Source organism: Chlorocebus sabaeus, chromosome 7 (assembly GCF_047675955.1).
Source record: "Chlorocebus sabaeus isolate Y175 chromosome 7, mChlSab1.0.hap1, whole genome shotgun sequence".
NCBI lineage: Eukaryota > Metazoa > Chordata > Mammalia > Primates > Cercopithecidae > Chlorocebus > Chlorocebus sabaeus.
The window spans coordinates 32505871-32523090 of NC_132910.1; the positions used below are offsets into that span (position 1 = coordinate 32505871).

At 36.7% G+C, this 17220-nt stretch overlaps 1 protein-coding gene across 4 annotated transcripts in view; it reads right to left on the reverse strand.

Moving 5' to 3' along the window:
- The window catches only part of PRKG2 (protein kinase cGMP-dependent 2), a 117078-nt gene that overhangs the window by 40256 nt on the left and 59602 nt on the right, over positions 1 to 17220 (reverse strand). For 2 of the 4 annotated variants that reach the window (XM_007999019.3, XM_007999020.3), the window contains exons 10-14: positions 14449 to 14547; positions 12957 to 13110; positions 10673 to 10809; positions 7876 to 7965; positions 5661 to 5802 (exon numbers count right to left, since the gene is read on the reverse strand). In XM_007999019.3, the coding sequence (XP_007997210.1) occupies positions 5661 to 5802; positions 7876 to 7965; positions 10673 to 10809; positions 12957 to 13110; positions 14449 to 14547 (622 nt within the window). Of the gene's footprint in view, positions 1 to 5660; positions 5803 to 7875; positions 7966 to 10672; positions 10810 to 12956; positions 13111 to 14448; positions 14548 to 17220 lie in introns of those variants that run through there. The other 2 variants (XM_007999023.3, XM_007999024.3) reach the window with 2 other exon arrangements.

Below are 17220 nucleotides of genomic sequence, written 5' to 3' on the forward strand. Positions count from 1 at the left end.
TTCATTTCAACCTTGGTGAATCTGCTGATTATGTGTCTTGTGGTTGCTCTCCTCAAGGAGTATCTTTGTGGTGTTCTGTGTTTTTCTTGAATTTGATTGTTGTAAGTTGGAGAAGTTCTCCTACATAATACCCTGAAGAGTTTTTTCCAACTTGGTTCCATTCTCTCCATCACTTTCAGGTATAGTGACACTTTCAGCTATATACTTTCAGGTATAGATACTTTCAGGTTTGGTCTTTTCACATAGTCCCATATTTTTTGGAGTCTTTGTTCATTCTTTTTTCTTTAATCTTGTCTTCATGCTTTATTTCATTAAGTTGATCTTCAATCTGTGATATCCTTTCTTCTGCTTGATCGATTCAGCTATTGATATTTGTGTATGCTTCACAAAGTTCTTGTGCTGTTTTTCAGCTCCAAAAGGTCATATATGCTCTTCTCTAAGCTGGTTACTCCAGTTAGCAATTCCTCTAATCTTTTTTCAATGTTCTTATAGTCTTTGCATTGGGTTAAAACATGCTCCTTTAGTTCAGAGGAGTTTGTTATTATCCACCTTCTGAAGCCTACTTCTGTCAATTCGTCAAAATCATTCCCCCACCAATTTGTTCCCTTGGTGGTGAGGAATTGTGATCTTTTGGAGGAGTAGAGGCATTCTGGTTTTTGGAATTTTCAGCCTTTTTGTGCTGTTTTTTCCTCATCTTCATGGATGTATCTACCTTTGGTATTAGATGTTTGTGACCTTTGGATGGGGTTTTTGTGTGGAAGTCCTTTTTGTTGATGTTGATGCTATTCCTTTCTGTTTGTTTTGTTAGTTTTCCTTCTAACAGGCCCCTCTATTTCAGGTCTGCCAGAGTTTGCTGGAGGTTCACTCCAGACCCTGTTTGCCTTTGTATCACCAGGTGAGGCTACAGAACAGCAAAGATTGCTGCCTGTTCTTTCCTCTGGAAGCTTCATCCCATAGGAGCACCTGCCAGATGCCAGCTGGAGCTCTCCTGTATGAGATATCTGCTGGGAGGTGTCTCTCAGTCAGGAGGAGAAAGGGTCAGGGACCCACTTGAGGAGGCAGTCTGTCCCTTAACAGAGCTCGAGCTCTCTGCTGGGAGATCCACTCCTCTCTTCAGAGCCGGCAGGCAGGAATGTTTAAGTCCGCTGAAGCTGCACCCACAGCTACCCCTTACCCCAGGTGCTCTGTTCCAGGGAGATGGGAGTTTTATCTATGAACCCCTCACTGGGACTGCTGCCTTTCTTTCACAGATGCCCTGCCCAGAAAGGGGAAATCTAGAGAGGCAGTCTGGCTATAGTGGTTTTGCTGAGCTGCGGCAGGCTCCACCAAGTTTGAACTTCCCAGAGGCTTCGTTTACACCGTGAGGGTAAAACTGCCTACTCAAGCCTCAGTAATAGTGGATGTCCCTTTCCCCACCAAGCTCGAGCATCCCAGGTTGACTTCAGACTGCTGTGCTGGCAGAGAGAATTTCAAACCAGTGAATCTTAGGTTGCTTGTCTCTGTGGGGGTGGGATCCACTGAGCTAGACCACTTGGCTCCCTTTCCAGGGGAGTGCATAGTTCTGTCTCACTTGCATTCTAAGTGCCACTGGTGTATGAGAAAAAAAAACTCCCACAGCTAGCTCAGTGTCTGCCCAAATGGCCACCCAGTTTTGTGCTTGAAACTCGGGGCCCTGATGATGTAGGGACCCAAGGGAATCTCCTGGTCTGTGGATTGTGAAGACCATGGGAAAAGCTTAGTGTCTGGGGCCGCAATTCATCATTCCTCACAGCACAGTCCCTCATGGCTTCCCCTGGATAGGGGAGGGACTTCCCCAACCCCTTGTGGTTCCCAGGTGAGGTGACGCTCCGCCCTGCTTCAGCTTACCCACTGTCCAACCAGTACCAGTGAGATGAGCTAGGTATCTCAGTTGAAAATGCAGAAATCACCTGCCTTCTGCATTGAGCTGCAGACCACAGCTGTTCCTATTTGGCCACCTTGCCAGCTACTGTGAAGTAGTTAAGATGTTGACCATTTTAAAAAATTGATTTGTCTTTTTATTAGTGATTTGTAGGAGTTCTTTACATATTCTACATACAAGACTTTTGTCATGTAAATATATATTGCAAATATTTGTATTCTAAGAAGTATTAGCCTGCCTCAAATTGTGAAAATATTACCCTATGTTTATGTCTAAGTGATTTACAGGTCTAAGATTCATCTAGAATTAATTTTTGTATACGGTTTGTGGTGGGATTTAGGTTAATTTTTTTCCACATATGGATATCCAGTTGTTTCAGCAATGCTTTTTGAAACAATTCTTTTGCTGACTGTACGTGTTTATTTCTGGACTTTATTCTATTAGATTGAGTTATTTGTCTTTTCCTATACCCATATCATACTGCCTTGATTACTCTAGCTTCATAGTCTTGATATTTATAGTATCCATTCTTTAATTTTGTTCTTTTTCAAAGTTTCTTCTAATCATTTCACATTTCTATGTAAATTTTAGAATAAATGTCTCCATTTCTTTAAAAATGGCTGCTCAAATTTTTAATGCAGTAATACTGAATCTTAGATCAATTTGAGGAGAATAGCTTATCAAATATTGAATTATCTGATCCATGAACATAGTATATCTTGCCATTTAGTTTTTTTCAGTGATATTTTGTTGGTTTTAATGTAGAGGTCTCATACTTTTTACATATTAAATTTACTCAAAATTATTTTATAATTTTTAGTGTTATGAAGGTTATTTTATTTCACTTATAAATTTTTATTGCTGGTATATAAAGCAGAATTTATATTTGTATATTACTTTGTACCTATAATCATACTTAACTTACCTCTTGTTTCTAGTACCTCTTTGGTAGAATCTTCACACTTTTCTAAATAAAAATTCACATTGCAAATAAAAACAGGTAACTTCTTCCTTTATAATCTTTGGGGATTTCATTTATCTTTCTTAGTTTACTTAATTTGCTAAGACCTCTATTACAAAGTTAAATACAAGTGATACGAGGAGATATTCTTGTCCTGTTCACAACCTGATAAAAAATGCTCACTAATTTACCATGAGGTACAATTTTAACTAAAGGTTTATTCCCCATTCCTTATACACTGAAGAATGTCCTGAAGTGAACAGCTGTATAACAGCTGTTTTAATATGGATCTCACCCAGCATGGTTTCCTTTTTACAAAGCTTGAATATCTACTCTTTGTTTATTTTCAATGCCTTCAGTTATGATTAATCTTATCAAGAGGGTAGTCCAATGCAAGCTACTCCACCATTAATGAAAGCTTTCATTGCATATATAATTTCAATCATTACACTCTTAATTTCTTGTTAGATGCTTTGTTAGTTTCCTTCCATACCTGTTAGATCTTTTTCAAGTTTCTGATCCTTGCTCATTTTTTATCCCTCTCTTAGTTTTAAAACATATTAGATGTATTTACTGTATAGTCTATATCTGATTACTCCAATAAATGAGGCATTTATGTGTCTGCTTCTGCTCTTTTTGTTTCTGAAAACTAATGCCTATAGTAGCTTTTTTCCTCATACATTTGTGTTTTTTAATGTTGGCTTATGTTCCCCAGAACTGTAGATCCAGTAGTTCTTTGTGTACCCGAGTTAAGAGTATATTCTTCCAGAAAGAATATACATTGATTCTTGGGAACTTGGGCATGCCACTAACATAGATCCATTTCATTTAAATTCTTGCTTAGATTTTTCCATCCTTGAAGACTGGGCACCCAACCTCCACTAAGACCAGCCTGTGGCCAAGAACTCTTAGGGATAGGTTTCTATTCCTCTACCAAGAGCCAATAATGAGAAAAGCATGTTTCTTTGCATGTAAGCTGTCATGACAAATTTGATATTTATTTCTTGTTTCCTATTTCTCCAAGAGTTTAATCTATGTGATTCCTGGTTTCATGCAATGTTCTCTGATTCACCTACCCACACTACATAGGTCCAAAGCTTGGTCTCCTGTTCCCAGAGGGCACGGCTACTAAAATCAAACCTCTAGACCACCTAGGATTGCTAGGTGCACGTAAGATGGCAGCTTCAATGTGTGATTTCCACCAGATATTGCTACTCAAGTTTGGTTTCAAACCCCAGAGGAATTCTCATGTTGTCTTATAAACTCAGCCATATATTTAATGCTGCTTTTTATGTTTCATCCAGTAGACATTTTGTAGTGAGAGGATTTCAAGACATATAGTTTAATGCATAGCTAGAAATTGAAATATTTAATATTCACTTTTTAATCACTGAAGGCTATAGTTCTCACTCTTTGTTTAGCTGATTGGTAAGTGAATTAGTAAAATGCATAACAGCAGTTATTTATTGAGCTCTATGCCTATACATCTGAAATATGTTTTTTAAAAAACAGCTTTTTAAGAAAAATCAGTAATGAGAAAAAAGAGATGGAGCTACTGAATTGTCTGCATTCCTCATGTTGGCTTTACTTTTACAATACTCCAAAGAGTTTCTGTAAAGAGATGTAGGAGGCATAACCAATGAAGGAATTGTGAAGAACAGAAGCGATTGGGGTCTTGTGTTAGTACCTCACCAGTTCTCAAAGCTATCTTTCATGGATAAAATAAAGCTTGAATGATTAAAAGTGTTTCTTGGAAGTTAGCCAGATTTCACATGAAAGGGCTTTTATTTTACTCTTTACCACCGAGAAAAAATATCTTAGCATTTACACATAATAAATTTAATTCATAAGGCTGAATTCTACAACTATAACATGTGGGTGATGAAACCTATCTAACCTATCTTATAGATTGTTAAATAGATTAATCGTAAAATGTTTAGCATAGTAGCTTTAAATATAGTAACTGCCCATTAAATTGTAGCTATCTTTATTTCCTTTTATGGAAGTTCTGAAGTGAGAAACTTTAATCTTTGTAAATGTTAAGTTCAGAGATGGTGTAACGTCCTTGAAGTAAAAATGGACTCAGGTAAAAGCCTGGGTTCCCTATTCTAATGGGGTTCCTTCCCAAGGTCCAAAGTGCCTTGCTTTCTCCTCAGTTATGACTGTCCAATCTATTACAGTTTCTCACTGAAAGCAGTTTATGTGACTGGTAGTAATTTTTTCTTTAGTGTGACATGCAAAGGAGTTCATATTAGGGATCAGAAGATTACAAAGATGGACAGCCAGGAAAGTCTCTGCCCTCAAGAAGCCTGTACTCCAGGGTTGTGATGTTAAACCCTGGGGCCCCATTATAATCATCTCGAAAGATTTCAAGGAAACTACTAACGTCTCTATGTTTATCTTATCTTTATATATACACAGTGGATATCTTGGGGTGGAAATCATATCATCTTCTTTTCTTACTCCTTATATCACTCTCTATTTATAGCAAGGATCCATTTAAAAAATAGTTAAAATTATTAAAAATTAAACAAAAATAGTGACAAAATCCAATTTTAAAGGCATTCTATTATGTGAACCTTCTGTAGGAGTCGTGAATATGGTTAAACACTAAATCCTTAGGTCAAAAATAATGTACTCATAACACTGCTCCCTGTATTGTCAGGAAATGTCAAAGGCCATACCCCCAAAGAGACAATAACAGCTGCACCAAAATTAAAAAGAAAATTGCAACTATAACACAACTGTTGCCAGGGGAAATATCTCATATGAGACTGTAAGTGAGAAAAGTTGTCTTACCAATTTAAGGTAACCCTCAGCATCTAGAATTAAGTTTTCTGGTTTTAAGTCTCTGTAGATAATACCTAGTCGATGCAGGTAATCAAATGCTTCTGTCACACAAGCAACGCAGAATTTGGAGGTGGGTTCATCAAAGCTGCCTCTGCAACGAAATCATTTTCCCTCTTAATACTCTGGATGCACATCTTTGGTGCTATTCTAAGTGTCAAATCAATTACTGGATTGGCAGGTTTATGCAATATAAATATTTTGCAGGGTATCAACAATAAAATGTATTTTATTCTACCCATGAATTAAGCTGTTTGTAGATCATAAGGCAATTCAGGGAGATATGTGATACAAACAAGAACTACTTCACTAAAATTAAAATATCAACAACTGTTTTTGGTAATCATACATCAACATGTAAAAGAGAAAAATCCAAAAACTAAGACTTTCTTTAAACACCCAACACGAGATCTGAAGAAACTGCAACTATAGTGGAGAGTTTGAACCAGACTTTTGCAACTTATTACTTGACTTTAAAATGACTCAAGTGATTATTTTCATTTCCTGTTTGCATAGCACGTCAGAGTAACCCTGGCAGAAATGGGACCATAAGTCTTTTCTGTTTGGGGCCCCTTGATCTTTTATTAGAGTCCCCTCTGTCAGCACTGTGTGTAGTTTTACAGACTGAATTATTTTTAATGCAGTAGTGACTTGCCACATGATCTCACAGACGAACATGGCTTTGGAGTGACAGAAACTGGGTTTGACTCCTGTTTCTTTCACTCACTATATCCTTGAGAAAATTGTTTAACTGTTCTGAGGCTCAGAATCCTTATCAGTAAAAAAGGTTTGATACTTAAAAGCATTTTCAGGATTAAGCACAGTGCCTAACAGGTAGCAGTAACTCCCTTTCCTAAAATGATTTAGATTTTCTCAACAAATTTGCCTACTGAAGCAAAGATAGAAGAGGCGAATGCATTTGCAGATATCATGAAAGAACGCTTCCAGGTTCTCCCCATTCAAATCTGTCCAAAAAAAGTTCCTGACACAACACGTTCATCTTCTACTCAGATGCTCAATGTTCTTTCCTTGCCTAAGTCAGTGATTCTCAACCATAAATGCACATTAAAATTGTCTGAGAAGCATTTAAAAAATCATTTATTGGACCCCATCCCAGATTAAATGAATCATAACCTCTGGCATTAGGGCCCGGCATTTTTACTTTGTAAAAGCTTTCCAGTGAATGCAATGTATGACCAACTTTGAAAAACACTGGCACAGGTCTGACTGTAACCTTGCATCAACCTCCACAATCTAATGCCAACCTACGTTCTCATGTCTTCTGTTGTCCTTATCTTCTACCCAAATTCTTCTGTTCACCATCTACAAAGAGACACAATACTACCCCAACTTCCCTGCTTTGTCTTAAAGCAGTTGCCCTGCCTCTCTGCCTTTCCAAATTTGGGTCATGTTTAGAGTTTAATTCAAATCCTTCCTCTATCATCACATTCTCTCTCTCCCCTCCTCGGAGCTCACCATCTACAACACTATTTGGCATTTAACTGCAAATTTCCAACTTCTTTGTCACCACTTAGTTTTCTCACTAAGAAAGGAAATGTTTTAGAACTGTATACATATCTCCCAAGGAAACGCTAAACTCGTTGGAGGTAAAGTTTCTACCTTTTACTCTTTTGGTTACAATAATCCACACTGTCTAGAGCGTCTCCTCCTGACCCCCACCATGCACTATGGAGCTTTTAACATAGGTGGTGCTTAGTAAATATCTGTGACTTTAATTGTGTGAAAATCACCTGCTTGTGTTAAACTGAATTTTTGCAGGCATCTTGCTCTGCCCTTAGTGAGGGCTTACCCACTCCCCACTCCGCACCCCCCCTTTTGTTTATCACACTGCTTCTGCTAGGAGATTTGGAATCAGAAATATCTGGGTTTTTACCCTGACTCTGCTTTATACTAGTCATGTAACCTGGGATAGTTCACCTCCTCTCTAGTCTGGGATTCTTTAATTCCTAAAACAGAGATGACAACAATTACCTTCTGTGGTGTTACAGCACTATTGTAGCGTTAGCTAAAAAAATATCACTATTACTACTTTATCAAGAGATATTTTCTTATAATAATTTCCTAATGATTTCCTCTATGCCTTTTTTAATGATTATAAATATAGCATCCCTTAGACCAGATGTGAGTACACAAAGTTTTTCATTACCTGTCCCTTAATATACTCCATAGCTCCCCACCTAAGCAGGCCTCCAGAAGCATGTATACATACTTATTGTCCTTGAAAGTACGATATAATCTGTGAAGACAGATAAAAACGTGGTTATTATTAGAAATCTAGTTTAAAAACCTGTTTAAAGTTGCTTAGAACTGTCATCATAACATTATGAACAATGATCTTCATCTCCATATAAATACCCCACAAGTACACTGGGCTTCTTGCCAAATCCTCTTTGATTTCCCTACTGCCTTGCTTCTGCTCCTGTGGATCTCTTTACTTAGATTGGCCTTTCTCTAACCACAGACTGAACTTCTTAATCTCAATTTCACTGTAAAAATTTTATCCATTCTTCAGGGCCAACCTTCAAGGCCATCTTTTAAACAAAACAGCTCATTATCCCACCTACCAAATATGTCCTCTCCTTTTTCCAAAAACCCAGAGACCCCTGCATATGTCACCTTTAAGATTTGCCCTGCATAGTAGTAATTCATGTCAATGTCTTAACTCCCCTAGTTGGTTAATTGACGTTGGATTCCCCTGGAAATAGACTCTGAGACTGAGATTTGCAAGCAGTCAGATTAGTGGGGAGTGCAATTGGAAACAACACCTGTAGGGGAGGAAGGAAGTAGAATTGGGCTATGTTTTAGTGTCGACAAAAGCCTCAGCTTCAAGGGGGCTCTGCAGTTGTTGGATGCATGTCCCCGAAGAGAGAATATGATCTTAGGCAAGGTGGTTCTCTTCACCAAATAAAAACATAAACCAAGGCCCAGAGAGGAACTGAGCTAGAGTCCTCAGCTGACAACCACACTCCTAGAAGCTGGGGGAATGGGAGCCTCAGTTCCAAAGCGGAACCTAGGCAGGGCGTCATATTTCAACATTGTGTAAAAGCAGTTTTGGGGTCTTAATCATCAAGAGACACCCTTTTCTCCCTAGCACCACACCGAGACCAAAGTAGACAGTACAGCAGCCATATCATATACAGATAGAAGCAGCAATCAGGTAAAATGGTTCAAAGGGTGGGCTCTGAACCAAACTGCCAAGCCTTAAATCCAGATCAGACATTTATTAGCTCTGCAACCTGTTTTCTCATTGATTCTCAATGAACATATATATTCATTTTACTCTATATGGATTACATACTATTATGTATATTATTGATATGTATTCATTGAAAAATATATATATCCATTTTATTCTAATTGACCAGTGAGATAAATGTGTTGATTATCTATACATACAGATATAGCTTAGAACAGCACCTGGTATATGTTAATTTCTCAGTAAATGTTGTCATTAATATTTATTCTTCATTTTATTGCCTGACTACACGCCAGGCACTTTCAAAAGAGCTGAAAATAAGACAATGAGTGCAATCTAGTCCATGCCCTGAAGCTGCTCATCATAGTTTGTTAATAAAATATTAATTTTAAAAGGACATCCATTCTGGGAACATAATTAATATAAAAGTAATTGAATGACTTTCTATTGGCAGCACCACCTGGGTTCAAACTTCTTTGTTGATCTTCGGGAAAAAAAAATGAGTCTGGAAAGATGGATAGGCAGAAAGAGTCTTTTAAAGTATTTGATCAAAAATCATAAATTTTAGTCATTACAGGGACACTACCCAGAAATCACTAAAACTACACTCTGGGGCATTATGACATACATGAAAGCATAAACTGGCTTACACCACTACCCCTGAATTCACAAGGATAGAGAGCTGTGGCCTATAATAATTAACATTTCTTCTGCAAACTCTTGTGACAGCTACAGAAAGAATAACTATTAGGAGATGACTGTTTCGGTACCTAGGTACTACTAGGACCAGGGCACATTCCCTCTTGGCTTCCCACATGTGCCCAAATGCTGCCTCCTGCAGAAATTCAAGATCAGGATGCTATCTGAGGAGTTTCATACATATCCTTGCTTCCCTAGTCCCCAGTTCTGCATTAAATCTGAATAAAATAACCAGTTCAAACAATTCCTCAATAATTTTATGTTCATATATATACATACTCAAACACATGTATATACACACACACTTTCGTGATGTTTACTTAAGAATAAAAACAACTGGAAAACATCTGACCCCAGATTTCAAACTTCTAACATTTTTAGTACTGTTGCTGTGACTTGGATGAAGAATCCAGAGTGGGGCCTCCTCCTCCTCTTCTTTCTGTCCTCTTGCATGGAAAGTTTAAAAGAAGAGCCAAGTACTACTCAACCATACAAAAAAAATGAGATTCTGTCATTTGCAACAACATGGATGGCACTGCAGGTAGTTATGTTAAGTGAAATAACCCAGACATAAAAAGACAAGCATCACATGTTCTCACTTATTTGTGGGATCTGAAAATCAAAGCAATTGAATTCATGGAGATAGAGAATAGAGCGGTGGTTACCAGAGCCTGGAAAATGTAGTGGGGAAGGGAAGATGGTTAATGGGGACAAAATAAAATAGAAAAAAAGAATAAGATCTAGCAACTGATAGCACAACAGGGAGATCACAGTCAATAACAGTTTAATTGGACATTGTAAAATAACTAAAATAGTATAAGCAGATTGTTTATAACACAAAGGATAAATGCTCAAGGGGATGGATACCCAATTTTCCATGCTGTAATTACTATGCATTGCATGCCTGTATCAAAACATTTCATGCATCCCATAAATATATATGCCTATTATGTACCCACAAAAATTAAAAATAAAAATAAAAATAACTTAAATAAATAAATAAAGAGCCTGAAAACCCTAAGTCCTTGGAAGCCAAGTGCTCACTTACTTCACAATGAATGGAGAGCACAGCTCCTCTAAGATCCTCTTCTCTGAGTAGACATGCTCCTGCTGCTTGGTGTCAACTATGTGCTTCTTCCTTATACACTTCATAGCAAAAGCGACATTCTCATTTTTTACTTTAACCTATGTAAGAAATGGAAAGATACCTCAAAATTAACTTGTATCTATCTAAAACATGCTAATTGATGAGAGTTAAAACTGTTTCATGTTTAATTAATATGGAAGCCGTTAACCACTTATCCCTTTGAGAACTTTCATTCAAGTGTACACACTTCCCTTTCATCATAATTTCTAGAATAGTTCATCTATCTGGGATGTGGCTCTAAAATTTTTGTATTAAAGCAAAATAAAATTCTGTTAGACTTAACATTTAGATAGCCATTCTATTTTTAATTGCGTGACATAAAAAACTTTGACCAGAATTGCCATTTTTTTCTTATTATTCACTTTGCTTTCAAAGCAAGACATATTATTATTATTATTATTTTAAGACAGGGTCTCACTCTGTTGCCCAGAGTGCAGTGGTGCAATCAGGGCTCATTGCAGCCTTGACCTCCTGAGCTCAATCTATCCTCCCATCTCAGCCTCCTGAGTAGCTGGGACTACAAGTGTAAACCACCACACCCAGCTAATTTTTGTATTTTTTATAAAGGTGGTGCCTCACTATGTTGCTCAGGCTAGTCTCAAACTCTTGAGCCCAAGCAATCCTTCCACCTTGGCTTCCCAAAGTGCTGGGATTATAAGCATGAGCCACTGCACCCAGCCTAAAGCAAGATATATGAAATCAAGCTCTATATCTGTACCATCCAATATGATAACTGCAAATCACATGTGGTTATTTAAATTTAAATCAAATAAAACTAAAAATTCAGTTCCTGAGTTATACTAGCCACATCTCAAAAGCTCAACAGTCACATCTAATTAGTGGCTACCCTATTGAATAGCACAGATATAGGACTTCCCTCAGCACAGTTCTATTAAACAGTACTACTCTAGATGCACAAACAAGTATTTCCTTAAAAGGAAATAAACATTTTAAAATAACTTTTTGATAGATTTAAAACTCCATAAGCAAGCCACGCTAGACAAGTAACTAGACTGTGCAGAAATGGCTGCACTCCATATTTTGCTCATGTTTGCCATTAGTGCTGCCCATGACTTTCAAATCAATGGTGAATTTACTGCTTCAATTATTATTAGAAAACAGATCTCAGCTTTGTTAATGGAATCCTTTTGTCACAAACTTTGATGAAAAATACCACTGCAGACAGGTATTATCTTTGTCTCTCCATAAGGCAAAAGAGACATTACATACATTATGTATCCTAAAGAACCATTTGTCCCCACCCCCATCAGAGATGAAGTAAGCACTGGGTGTGAAGTGTACTGTCCAGACTTTCCTGACAACATTTCAAATCTGCTCATGCCCAAGGCCAGCCAGCAGACCAGCGAGTCAGCAGAGTTCCCAGAAGATAAGTTATGGTGAATCCTTAAAAATCTGATGGGCAAAGAAGGACTTGGTAATTGACAAGGCCTCAGAGCCATCTGTACCCAGTAAGGCCACAGATCTCTATTCCACAGTTTCCTTAGAAAACTTGTTCTGACAGTACCACTTTTGCTACTCCTTGGAAGCTGATAGCTCAGAGAGGGGGTGATGTGGAAGGCACAACTGAAATCAGGCTGTAAGTTCCAAGATATCCTGATCAACACTACAGAAGGCTGCTCTTCAAATATTCCCTTGCATTCATCTTCTTGTCTTTTCTCACAATATGAAATTTTGAGCAACCCAAAAATAAGATAATGAAAGTGAAATACAGACATGGTACTGGAGTTGTTTAAAGAATGTAACTATAACATTGAATATTTCATTTCTATGGCATTTTCACTTGACACATTCTTCTTTTTTTTAGTGTATAGAGACTAAAAGTGTCATGAATGTATATAGACACACATTTGCTGTTAGAAAATACATTATTTTATGTTTCCTTTTGGAAGTGCTTACTTGGTACATTGATAATTATTGAGAAGAAAATTCACAAAAGATGTGATGTAAGCTTGAAATAGCAGTTGATTATTACAAGTTACTTACTAGCACAGACCTGCTACTATACAATTTACAGAGTGAAAAGTTTACTTTCTCAATTTTGGTTCAAAGCAACATTTAAGATAGCAGTAACAATTCATATATTCCTCCAAGATATGCTGGAATATAAAACAAAAAAAAAAAGTCAAAAGGCTTCTCTCAGATGCTTGAAACGTAAACCCCTTACAAGCTCAACTCTTCCGAACCCACCAACGCCCAGTGTTGCAATAATCTCAAGGTTCTGGAATGGGGATGATGAGGAAAATCTGGCCACCTTCTCCTTCAGCTGAATCATTTCCAGAGAGAGTGCTTTGGACAGCTTCCAGTTAGACATGGACCGCCTGTACAAGAGAAGTGAAACTTTACACACACACACACCCATAATCAAAAGGTGTCATGCCATACATAAATTTCACTCCTACGACAGTCTGATTTCTGCTGTAACTATGATTTATAGTTGCCACAAAGGCTATCTCAACTTCTATGGATCAGATTCAGTCCCATGCAGGGAGAAAACAATAGAATATATAAACATAAAACTCACACATACATACACATACACATACACATACACATACACATACACACACACCAGGGAACAGACAAATGCCAAATTGAATCAATGAGAGGTAAAATGGGTATAGTTTGTGGTATTTAAAATGTACCTCTTAAGTTCCTTCTCAGTGTGGAAATTTTTTTAAATTAAAAATACATATACCTCAAAAAAGCTGTTAAAAAACCACCATGAAAAGCAGTCAATGAAAGGGAATAAAACAAGGCGGCCACTTCCTTTGCTGCATGTACAGGAGAATGCCACACTGACAATCTTTCCCACATTTTGCTAGTTTTATCAGATCTTGAAGCTTTGCATGGCTGAACCAAAATAACTGCTTTGTGAAATATGAAAAGTACATTTCTTACTTTATGTCTAAGTATGGTTGTTTGGAAATACCCATTTTTTTCTCTTTTAATAAGGTTTACTGCTCTGGGTTACATATTCATAAATTATTACCACAAAAGGCCTTCAGCATAAAAATTGCAAAAACATATGTGAAGTACTGATTTAATCTTCTAATTTAATTCAAATTTAAGTTTTCTAAGAATTTTGACTATATGGCTTTGATAGCATTATCTAGTGAACATATGCTTAAGCATTCACTCTAAAAAAATGTTTCAGCAAACAATTTTCAAATAATTTTCATTTAACAAAGTAGAGTTTTCTAGTACATAAAAAAAATGAATCACTATCACTACATTTAGAGACCTACCCAACCCCCTCCTCCACATATCCCTGGGCAATACTTTCTTTATATTTTGAAAAAATTCTAAGTATAACCCTGCTCTTTACCTCTAATCAAATATTAATGTCTTTTTGAGCTAAGTCACCAGGCAACATAAAATATCCCTTTTGTAAGTCCCTGGATTAGAACATTTCTCCCTAACGTTCCTACTCATTACCCAAAATAAAGGAGCAGACTATTTATAATAGACTTAGATAATATCCATTCTAGTGGAAGTGGTGTTGTCTTTGTGGAAGAACAATTAAAAAGAACCCTCCAGAATTTTCTAGTGAAGGCACATTAAAAGTTACCACACAGCAAGTCACACCCTCTGTCCCCTTCTTTATTTATCGGCTGCCATAAGTCAGTTCCAGCTCAGGAAAACATTCCTCCACTTACTTTGCATGTCTTTTTTCATCATCACGGTTCAGGTTTGCCACATATCCTTCAAGGTATTTTTGCAGCTCTTCAAATGTACCAACAGTTTGGTTGAATGTTCTAAATAGATAGAATAAAATAAAATGCTCCGTGCTGATAGTTACCAAGGCAACTTGACATTCTTCTAAGCTCATAAAACACTAGCTGGTTATTTATGACTTTATAAATCATTTTAAAATAATTTACGAGATATTAAAGTTGATATAATATGTAGAATGGCTATTAAAAGCCATATAAATTGATCCTTTGAGTTTATAAAAGCAAAGCAGCTATTAATGAGAACAGAAAACATTTTTTATAGTTTTCTGCCTTGTATTTAAGGTTTAACAACAATTTTTTTAAGAAGATAGTGGGAAGGGAACAGCCTTACATGATGTGTTTACTGTATCAACAGGTTACAGGGGTTGCAGATTCTTTTAACTTTGCTTAATTAAGTTAAGCTATATATCTTTTAAATCGAGAATAAAATGTATCTCTTGTCTCGAGATAACTCTCTCCATTTCACATTCCTTCATAATTAAATCTAAATCGTTTTACCTTACTTTAGTAGTTCTCTGAGGATTAGCCAACATCTCATTACCTTTCTCACCCTTCCTGGATCACAGGTTCCTCATGGGCCTGATCTAATCTCTCTGTCTCCAGTCCGTGATCATTGGGAATTCTAACACAGTCCTATGCCCTTGAAAAAAAATAATCCCTTTCCCCACCAGTGAAAGGCCAACTTTCTTGATTACTTCCAATGCTTCCCTGCTTCTATCTCCAACAATCTAGCTTGACTTGTAATTATTAGGGTACTTCTTTTCCCTACTACAAAATAGTATCCTTCTTAAAAGTAAAGACCATGCTTTAATCATCTTTGTAACATTTTAAGTACCTGGTACACAGTAGAATGGAGTGAGTTTACCTCAAAATACCTAAAACTAGTAAGGCAGAGCCACCTCAGTATTGTGCTGTCTCAACTTACTGCCTCTACCCATTTACTTGACAACCAATCTATATTTACTTTATTAAGCACATATTATCTACTGTGCAGAGTATTTTTCCTTTTCCCCTCCAGATCTATTCTCTACTCTTTTCTAGCCTGTTCTATGGGCTGACCTTTGTCAACTGAAGAGTAGTGAGACATAAAACAGGATGGTTATGAATTTTCTAATTTCCAGTAGTTGAAATTTTTTGTTAAAAAGGAAACACTCTTACTTTGTTTTACTTTTATTTATTCTATACTTCAGCATTATTTTGCTGGCTATTAAACTAACTGCAGTATTGCTGTAAACAAATCTTATTTTTTAAATAGAGGTGAGACAGGTGCTATAGGTCTCTAGAAATTCTCCACTAACTAATCCTAAAGTCAAGTTTAAACAGCTACAACATTGTTGCTGTGATATTCAAACAGCTTACATTAATTCAGATGCTATAGTCTGAGCAATAACTAATGAGCTTTTTTTTGAAATTTGTACCAATGGTCAATGATAGAGATGTGACAAATAGCATTTCCCATTTGTTTAGAGCTCTTGCCATACAACAGGGTTATTTCATATTTTATCACTTTTAAAAATAGGAAATATAACTCAAACTTTAACTCTCCTTCTTGCACTGTATTCAATCTAAGCATTTGTTAAAATCATGAATTAAGAAAGAAGAAATAAAAAGCCATTGGCTTTCAGGCACTATATTTCATTGCAAGGATGGTGCCCTGTATTCAGCCACCATCTGGTGAGCACTTCCCATATGCCAAGGACTATGTCAAAGGCTGGCACTGCAACCGCAGTGAACAAGTTACACGTTTCTATATTCATGAAGCTTACAGAAGCGTGGGGAGACAGATGTTAAATAAAGCAATCAAAGTGTTATAATGATATGACAAGCGTATAAAGGCTACTATGAGCGCATTATTGTGGGATCTTATTCTAGTCTGTAAGTCATAGCTAGGATGATCATATAATTTATCATCCAAGCTGGAATATATTTCAGAGTGAAATGATGTGTCAATATTAAATATGCTGGTGTAATCTGAACTGTCTCAGTAAATCCAAGATGTAAGTTAACCTAGTTATAGCTGATAATCAGTTTGTCTCACCCACAGAAAAAATTCACATAATTTTTATGTCTCATTGTGCCTAATGCAATATTTTGTATATTGCAGACTCTAAATTACACACATGTGAACTAAACATTTTAAAATTATAAACTGGCAAGTAAATTTTAAGCCATGTAAAATTATTATATCCTCTTTATGGATTATGAATACATGAGATATTGTATAAACATGTGGTGTATGTGATTACAGTGAAGGAAAAGGAAATGAGTTCCTCCTTTCCGTCCTATTTTTAGTCCTAGCATTTTGCATCCATTTATAATATTTTACCACACAGCTAATGCCACTCAGTGCTTGCACATATTTTAAGGAACATATATACAAGACAATGCATTATTGATACAATACTGTACCAATATATTTTCCATTTGAGAGTTGGCATTCAAAGATTACCTTTATCTGAACACAATTGGCACTTTTCTAGTCCTATGCTTTTGCTTGAGGGTTTTATTTCACCTAGGGGGACCTTGACATTTCCTCTTTGCTAGAAAAGTCCTGTTAATACTTTAAATCCCTTTTCCACACCGAAAAATTAAAATAAAACCTTAACCACTTTACTGCATACTGATTGCTCTTCTTTTTGAACACATGCTTGGGAGCCAACTGGCATGGTGGAAAGCATGGGGAAATGAGTTAGG